At 35.5% G+C, this 9,407-nt stretch overlaps 1 protein-coding gene across 2 annotated transcripts; it reads right to left on the bottom strand.

Moving 5' to 3' along the window:
- Window positions 1–451: 451 nt before the first annotated feature.
- On the bottom strand, window positions 452–8,971 carry LOC117420991 (signal peptidase complex subunit 3-like). 2 transcript variants are annotated; one of them, XM_059027686.1, is made up of 7 exons: window positions 8,875–8,971; window positions 8,433–8,468; window positions 7,955–8,047; window positions 2,626–2,701; window positions 1,636–1,710; window positions 1,250–1,365; window positions 452–643 (listed from the first exon to the last, which is right to left on the bottom strand). In XM_059027686.1, exons 2-7 carry the CDS (start codon window positions 8,459–8,461, stop codon window positions 511–513), a joined length of 522 nt encoding a protein of 173 aa, XP_058883669.1. In that variant the 5' UTR covers window positions 8,462–8,468; window positions 8,875–8,971; the 3' UTR covers window positions 452–510. The 2 variants fall into 2 exon arrangements, with proteins under 2 accessions (XP_058883669.1, XP_058883661.1); XM_059027678.1 differs by lacking the exons at window positions 8,433–8,468; window positions 8,875–8,971 and having other exon boundaries at window positions 7,955–8,255.
- Window positions 8,972–9,407: the final 436 nt, after the last annotated feature.

Below are 9,407 nucleotides of genomic sequence, written 5' to 3' on the forward strand. Positions count from 1 at the left end.
GGGTGGGAATGGCAAGTTAGGGTTAAAAACCCCAATGCCACATTTCCTTGCTTTTGTGGCGATAAGTTCAACCTTAACTGTTATAAGCGGCATAAACCACTTTAGGCCACACAGTTCCGATGATATATACCACTTCTGGGGTTGTTAAAGGCCCTTGGCTTTCGCCTTATCACTTTATACAAAAAAAATAATAATCCATTAATATACATTTCAAACAAATATTTGTATCAAACATTGCAAATTGCAGGTAAAAGGGTCCAAATCATTTACACTCAGCATGTTTATTTTTGTCTGCACTGCAGAAAATCAATTAAATTGGGATAAATGAACACTTTCCTTGCTTACTGCAAGGTGATGCCCATTCAGATATATATATATATATTTATCATAATACAGGTGTTCTCAAGCATCATGAGAAAATAGACAAACTAAAAATTAACAAGTTACATAGTCAGGTTGTAAACTTTTATTAAAAGACAGAACACCAGTTGCGAACAAACCACAGACAAATTAATAGCTCTTTGTTGCCTCATAAGCATCTGGAAAGGGAACTGATTTGTGTCCTGAACCCATAACAAGAGGTAGGATTCCAGCATTTGGCACGACATTCCAGGACAGTGTCAAAGTGATGTTTTTATTTCCCCTGGTAACAAGAAACAGTTTTGGTTTTACAATGTGTGCAACACAAAAACAAATCATTCCACAAATACAGCAATGCAAAAATAAACATGCACGCTTTAGTTTTGGCAGCAGTCCATTATTCAGTCAGGGAGGGGAATAGGCACCTTTTAACAGGCTAAATGAATACTGTGTGGTTGGAATACAATTCAGTTACACATCTAACTGTGAACACAACCACATACTACTTTATAAGAGAGAGTTACCTAGCTTTACTAGGTAAGCTAATGTGTGTAATCTGACAGTAAAGACAATCAGTGTATTCTCATGTTTGTTTCGTTAAATAAATGTGACAAAAATGAGTTACGGCTACAGTGACACAGGAGGGGTCCATCACAAGTAAAGGTACAAAGAAACTACAAAGAAAGCTGAATGTTTTGTGACAAGGCAGTGCCATCTGCTGATACAAATATGGTACTGCATGCAAGTGTAAGTTTATTTATCATAAAAGCCAGAAGTGAAAAGGTAAGTGTGACAGAGGGTCTGTTTTACTCTGCAGAGCGAGTCACTATGAAGCTTATTAGCAGTTGGTAATTGTAATATTTTCTGTGAAATATAAAGCTGTTCTTACCGGAGACCATTACCATCATCGAAAAAGAAATATTTTGATTTCATGTCCTTTAGAGAAAGGTTTGTGTTCTCCCCTCTAAGGATTATCTTATCCCATAAAACCACTTGGTTCAGGGCCTGAAAGAAAACACATTCCAAGTCATTAAATATTGAGTCATGAAGTACTGGAGATATCTGGTGAAAAAAACATTGCATCCTTCATTCAACTGTTTTTAATAACATTATTAAACCCGAGTTTACAGCTATACTACCAGGAAGACAAATCTGGCTTTTTTCATGGTAATTACCTTCACTTACATATTAAGGACAAACAATATATAACTATCCTAAAGGAAGAACAAGGAATACCAACAAGAAGCTTTAGGCAAAATATAGACCAGTACTTACGTTGCTTTTCGTTTCATATTCAGCTGATAAGTACAAAAATAGTTGCTTGACATTCCAGTCAAAGATTGGCCTCAAATGTGGGAAAAGTTAAAGAAAATCAGCAGATACTTTCAACTAGTCTTTCATGAGACAACTTAACATATTGTATCTATTACTTTATACAACTATAATTGTGTATTCTGAAATCCAACCATTATCTTGAGAAAGTTGGAGGATGATATTTCCTTTAAGTAGCTTTTAACATTAATAGGAACAAAATGTGTACATGATTGTATTTGTACACAACTTTATCATACTCCTACTTTGAGAAAGATTAAAAATAGAAGACTGGCCTATTTTATAGCTGTCTTAAACTATGTGTCACAGATTTACTTTAAGACAACAGGAAGTGTGTACTTTACCTGTACAACACTTTATCCATATTAGATCAATGACTCTGGAGGTCAAAAGTGAAAGGTTCCCCATAATGTTAACATAAATAATTGACAGCACAGGAAACCAGATGAACATCTTATTTATTAATGCGAAGCACCGGTCACTTGTGTTGTGAAAACCCTAGGATAGTTCTAAACCAAACCTGTGACTAAGGTGGGATTTAAGTGATTCTTGCAGATCTGTGCATCAGGGCCAGCTGCACAGATCTATACTGGTGAAAAATATACACTGGTAGTATTAAAACAAACAAAAAAAAACTAAATAGTTAAAGGGGTATATATGATATTTACTACAAAAGCACACATGCAACCAACATAGGAGTGTACAGGTGTACAGGTGATGAAAGGCTATCTGCAGCCAGAGCCACTGGCGTAGTTTAATTTAGGGAAAAATCTAAACCATAACCATGCAAAGTCACAGCCTACTGTATTTGCATTTGTGATGTAGCCTCACACTTAGAGACTGGTATTTAGATCAGGCTTGTTTAAAATCAACAGAGCTCACAATAATAAAATCTTAGTACAATAGAGTAATTTCATCCAGCTAGTAAAGGATATCAGCTGTAACATCAAAAGTTACAAAACCCAAGTCACTTCTTTCTTTGGGTCCAGTGAAGTCATCTACATTTTTTCTGCAATGGAACAACAAAACATTAGATTTATATTAAAACAGCCTTCATAGAATGCTTTCAAAAATAGACATGTTAATAGATTATATTTATCAATTAACTAAATGCAAAGTGAGTGAACAGAAGAAAAATCTAAATCAAATCCATATTTGGTGTGACCACCCTTTGCCTTCAAAACAGCATCAATTCTTCTAGGTACACTTGCACAAAGTCAGGGATTTTGTAGGCATATAGTCAGGTGTATGATTAAACAATTATACCAAACAGGTGCTAATGATCATCAATTCAATATGTAGGTTGAAACACAATCATTAACTGAAACAGAAACAGCTGTGTAGGAGGAATAAAACTGGGTGAGGAACAGCCAAACTCAGCTAACAAGTTGAGGTTGCTGAAGACAGTTTACTGTCAAAAGTCATACACCATGGCAAGACTGAGCACAGCAACAAGACACAAGGTAGTTATACTGCATCAGCAAGGTCTCTCCCAGGCAGAAATTTCAAGGCAGACAGGGGTTTCCAGATGTGCTGTCCAAGCTCTTTTGAAGAAGCACAAAGAAACGGGCAACGTTGAGGACCGTAGACGCAGTGGTCGGCCAAGGAAACTTACTGCAGCAGATGAAAGACACATCATGCTTACTTCCCTTCGCAATCGGAAGATGTCCAGCAGTGCCATCAGCTCAGAATTGGCAGAAAACAGTGGGACCCTGGTACACCCATCTACTGTCCGGAGAAGTCTGGTCAGAAGTGGCCTTCACGGAAGACTTGCGGCCAAACAGCCATACCTCCGACGTGGAAATAAGGCCAAGCGACTCAACTATGCACGAAAACACAGGAACTGGGGTGCAGAAAAATGGCAGCAGGTGCTCTGGACTGATGAGTCAAAATGTGAAATATTTGGCTGTAGCAGAAGGCAGTTTGTTCGCCGAAGGGCTGGACAGCGGTACACGAATGAGTGTCTGCAGGCAACAGTGAAGCATGGTGGAGGTTCCTTGCAAGTTTGGGGCTGCATTTCTGCAAATGGAGTTGGGGATTTGGTCAGAATTAATGGTCTCCTCAATGCTGAGAAGTACAGGCAGATACTTATCCATCATGCAATACCATCAGGGAGGCATCGACATGACAACGACCCCAAACATACAGCGAAAGTCATTAAGAACTATCTTCAGTGTAAAGAAGAACAAGGAGTCCTGGAAGTGATGGTATGGCCCCCACAGAGCCCTGATCTCAACATCGAGTCTGTCTGGGATTACATGAAGAGAGAGAAGCAACTGAGGCTGCCTAAATCCACAGAAGAACTGTGGTTAGTTCTCCAAGATGTTTGGGCCAACCTACCTGTTCCTTCAAAAACTGTGTGCAAGTGTACCTAGAAGAATTGATGCTGTTTTGAAGGCAAAGGGTGGTCACACCAAATATTGATTTGATGTAGATTTTTCTTCTGTTCACTCACTTTGCATTTTGTTAATTGATAAATATAATCTATTAACATGTCTATTTTTGAAAGCATTCTTGCTTTACAGCATTTTTTCACACCTGCCTAAAACTTTTGCACAGTACTGTGTGTGTGTGTGAGATATATTATATATATATATATATATATAGCTTATTTTATTTTATTTATTGCTAAGAAGCGAGGTACTGGACAGTATCTGAGTTTTTATCAAGAAAGATATTTTTGCATAAAAACTAAACAAAAAGTTGGCTAAAAAACAAGTTGGTTCTGGTGTTCTGAAACTGTGGGTCAGATGAATAACACAAGGGGTCACAAAGGGTTTGGGAAAGTGTTGCAAAGATGCAACATACTGTCTACTTTTTATTATTTTCTACTTTGGTTGTATGGACATATGGAATTTGTGAACCCCTGGTCTCTTTAAATTTGGTTGGTTTATAGGAGGAAAATAATTTAGTCAGTAAATTTGCTTAGCAGCTTTTTAACTACAGGCTCTGGGCTAAATACATATCAATCACTTTAGTAATGTTCAATATACGGTTAATGCCAACATCACTAACCACGTATACAGGCTGTGCATAAAGCATGGGCCATGCTGAGGTTTAATGTCACTGGTACAGCTAAGCATATCCTGTAATCAACTGCGTCATGTTTTGTAGCCTGCAGCCAAACATATTTTTAAACAATTCCTTATTTTCTCTAAATTTAAGCTATTTCTCTTTCTTCAGTCCTAATGTTAATCCAGAGCAGGGCTCTGTGTTCTATACACTTAACATTATATTTCATACATTTATCATGAACCATTCCACAGTTTAAGGCACACGCCAAATATATGAATCGTACTGAAGCATCACCTGTGTATGCATATGGAAGGCCCGGTCAAAAACACATTTAGTACACATTCTCATTTGACTTCATCACGTGTTGTAATTCTAATAACTACGTGTACTAATTTGGCCAATCAGATTGCTAAAAATGAAATGTGAACCAATGAATTTAAAGAAAATAGTATGCGTAATAAATAATCCAATTAAAAGTCGCCTTACATCTGCCATTCCTGCCCTATTCGTGGCAGTATATGGCGTTGGGTAAAGTCTAGTGAAAGCTGGATAGACCCGAAACCTCCAAGACGAGCGTCAATCGGCGGCTTCAGACGCTTTAATTCAATGGTAACTCCACTGTAACTAATATCGAATTTTAAACAAATGTTGAAACATCTGACATTGAACCTAATATTAGCTATGGTAAGTCAATATTTAGTGTAAAACTGAAATAAACAGAATTATAAAATAAAGACGATTGCGTAAATGGTTAATACAAAGTGAACGTGTCACGGTCAACACTGTCTGTCTCAAGAAGTCGGCAGCACTCAGCAAATCTATATTTGCACCATAGAAGAAAATCTCTCGCCGCTATGATTTGCAATTTTCCTTATTATTGATTTTTTTTAAAAACCAGATTTCATGTTTGAAATTAAAAAGATGTTATCCCGAAGGTTACTCTTGTAATTACGCTGCATTACTGTTAAATGACCAGCCCCTATGCAAGTACTAGTGTAAAATGACCAGCCCCTACTTAGAAAATGCATAGTCAATTTACATTTATAACATAGCTTTTTTATTATTATTATTAATTATTATTTATTTATTTATTTATGTATTTATTTATTTATTAGCAGCCGCCCTTATCCAGGGCCACTTACAATTGTTACAAGATATCACATTATACATATATCACATTATTTTTACATACAATTACCCATTTATACAGTTGGGTTTTTACTGGAGCAATCTAGGTAAAGTACCTTGCTCAAGGGTACAGCAGCAGTGTCCCCCACCTAGGATTGAACCACGACCCTCCGGTCAAGAGTCCAGAGCCCTAACTACTGCTCCACACTGCCGCCCTTTTTTATGTTTTCTGATTGGTCCAAATCAATACCTGTACTAAATACAGATGCAAATATATCCAATAGCCGAGTGCTGCCGATTTAGGGTTACAAAGCATCTCATGAAAACTGTGCCAATTTTCCTGTCTGAAACATTAATTGTAAAATTCCAGGTTTTACTGTTGTACTGTACAAAACTATAGCAGTGTGGACAGCAAGTTAAACAGTGGAGTAATGTCTTAGGCTACATTAACGCCATTCACAAATAAAAATACACATTTTATGGATTATGTGTTTCACAACTAGGGCTGCCACCTCATGACCTCAAATAAAGGCACTGCATATCAAATATACACTCAGTACCCCATCAGTAATGCTATTATGTTATGCAAAAATCTATACCAAATATAAATATAAGCTAATGACACAAACAAGAAAACAAAAATGGAAAAGAATATATATATTTTTCAAACAAGCGCAAGGTGGTGGTGCAAGCTCTGTCAGTCAGGAGAAAAATTAGGCACTATTATCTTGTGGATTCTGAGATGTTTGTAAAGGTTCCTAAGTAATTGTATGTTATCTTGCTCTTAATTGTATTAATACTTGTACTGTGATTCTTGAAATGTATTTTTGTTTACGACTGTAAGTCGCCCTGGAAAGAAATCTCGCGTCTGCTAAGAAATAAATAAATAATAATAAATAATAATAATAATAATAATATCATAGGTAAAGTAGACCTCTTAAAACATAATTACTAGTTAATGTATTTTAAGATATTTTGACAAATGAAAGCATCATAGGCTTTTTACGTTTTCTACTGGCGAAAAACATTTATTATATATAACGTTAGTTCGGTTTCATTTTCAGGACCATTTAATTGTCTGTTTTTGAAATGATTAACTATTTTATCTTCGTAGTGCGGTGCCATCAGCCAAGTTACTCTTGATTAACACAGACATATTTAAATGTACATGTTTTGCTCAATGACAATAACAAAAAACAATGACTTGCTAATCTGCAGTAATTACACCAGGTGTAACTTTAAAAATTAAAATTAGGTTATAAACAGTTATTTTAACATCTTCGCGGAGTCATTCAATTGAAGAAAAAAAAGCTTCTTGAGACAGACCGAGTTGACTGCGACACGATTTCTTATATTAACAAGGTACCCAGAAGTAATGCGACTTTTAATTGGATAATTACACGCGCCATTTTCTTTAAAACAAACTGACTTTTCATTTTCAGTTATCTGATTGGCCAAATTAGTAACTGTAATAATTATAATTACAACAAGTACTACATTCAAATTAGTACGTCTACTAAATAACGCATTTTTGATCCGAATGGCCTTCAGTAATGCAAACACATTAAGCTCTTTAGAGCTGCTACAGTTGTGTGGTTTTATTGTGGTTGACGTGTGTGACTGCCATTGGATGGACCTCTTCATGCTGTCACTAACTCCGGAAATAATGTGCAGTTTCATCAAATAAATAACTTAGCACGTATTATAGATGCAGATACAACACCTTTCATTTGTGAATATGCAATCATGATCTTTTATAAATAATTGTTTCGTTTTTAAATAAACGATGAAATACCATATGGCATCACATTGTACATTTAAGCAATATGTCAGAATCTTATGCTTGAACCTAAGCTCCTATTAAATAGCATTTTAAAAATGCATTTTCTACTACGAGTTGCTTCTCAAGAGTACTATGTAAAATAATAATAATAATAATAATAATAATAATAATAATAATAATAACTTGACGTTCCCTACATTGCATGACAACATTTTCAATTAATCGCAGCTAGCTACCCGTTCTATCAGTATCACATTTCGTTTACAATCAGTAAACAGCAATTTCAAATGTAATGCTAATTCTCACGAATAATTGTATTTTGTTGTAAATACTCACAGCATTACTCTGGAAACCTGGATATCAACCGGAACGCTCCTGTCTTTAAAAGCTGTGGTGACAAAGCACCCAAAAGTGAGAGCCGCCATCACACTGAGAGAAAATGCAAAGAGAGAATTCGCCCTCGACAATACCGTATTCATTTTTGATAGATGCAGACAAATTACGAGAATAATAACTTAAAGTTTACAGTGAATGACCAACACTATCAAACAGAGATTGCACCCACTGCACTGGCTATTTAACATATCATCAGGAAGCCGAATTACGGAAGTACAAGGTTTGAAAACATCGATTCCGAAACACTTCCTGTTTCAGGCTTTTGTGCGTCATTCAAAACCACACTGCCACCTAGCTGTTTCACCTGAAAACAAATACACTGCAGTAGTATATTACATTTTCTCAACAAAAATTTCATTTTTGTTTGCTTGTTTTTAATGAAGTAAACTTATAAGAAACTTTTTAAATATATACTCACAGTGCTGTCCGAATTTTGGTGGACTTCATTTGAAAGCTGGAAGAAGCAATTGTGAGTTCACATAGATCTTTTTTTTTTAAATGTTATATATATATATATATATATATATATATATATATATATATATATATATATATATATAAGAAAATGTCACATTGTAAAGTTAGCTAGAAACATTTTTTGGTTACTTGGTGGTGCACCACATCTATGGCTGATGGCATATTTGAAACAATGCTGTGCATGTATTAGATTAATGCAGTGATGACTACAGTGATTTTTATACCAAACAGGTGGACATATTGAAGTCCAAGTACTCCACTTATTTCTTTAAAGAATGAGTCATTTCTGGAATTTTGGCTTTATCAATAATTTGATAGTTGATTAGCTGTACATTATGTTCTTTTTTTATAATTTAAATGATGTAGACTGATTCTAGTCATACCTAGTCTTTTTTTTATTATCCCCATCATATTTCTGTTAAAAAGTGACAGCATCAAACACCATCAATCTCTGTCGCGCAGGGGTCTCCAATCCTGGTCCTGGAGGGCTGGTGTCCAAACAAGCACTTATTAGAAGCTTAATTGGTCCAATTAAGTAATTTAGGGTACAATTGGAACAAAAACCAGGAGGGACGCCAGTCCTCCAGGATCCGGATTGGACACCCCTGGTCTAGTGGACTCAGAGTTTACAAGCTCCTTGTCCTTATAATCTGTCAGAAAACAAACTGTTGTTTTTACAATCTGAATAAAATAAGAGACAAAATTTAAAGAGGTAAGTTTGAACCTTATTTTAATAATAATAATAATAATAATAATAATAATAATAATAATAATAATAATAATAATAGCAATGACAGTGCTGCTAATCAAATATTGTTCTTACTATCAAAGTCTTGCTTTTAAACTTGATCAAGTTAGCAGGTCAAGAATACAGGGTTAGGTATTAGGACTGCTTGATGTTAGGACCCAGCTGTTA

This window comes from Acipenser ruthenus, chromosome 1 (genome assembly GCF_902713425.1).
Source record: "Acipenser ruthenus chromosome 1, fAciRut3.2 maternal haplotype, whole genome shotgun sequence".
Taxonomy (NCBI): Eukaryota; Metazoa; Chordata; class Actinopteri; order Acipenseriformes; family Acipenseridae; genus Acipenser; species Acipenser ruthenus.

Bases quoted from the DNA above. Each gene is read 5' to 3' on its own strand.
- LOC117420991 (XM_059027678.1), bottom strand. From the start codon at position 8,097: ATGAATACGGTATTGTCGAGGGCGAATTCTCTCTTTGCATTTTCTCTC. The intron at 1,366-1,635 runs GTAAGTACTGGT...GTTTTCTTTCAG, and splicing joins AATATGAAACGAAAAGCAAC to GCCCTGAACCAAGTGGTTTT. The intron at 644-1,249 runs GTAAGAACAGCT...TCTTGTTACCAG, and splicing joins GATGATGGTAATGGTCTCCG to GGGAAATAAAAACATCACTT.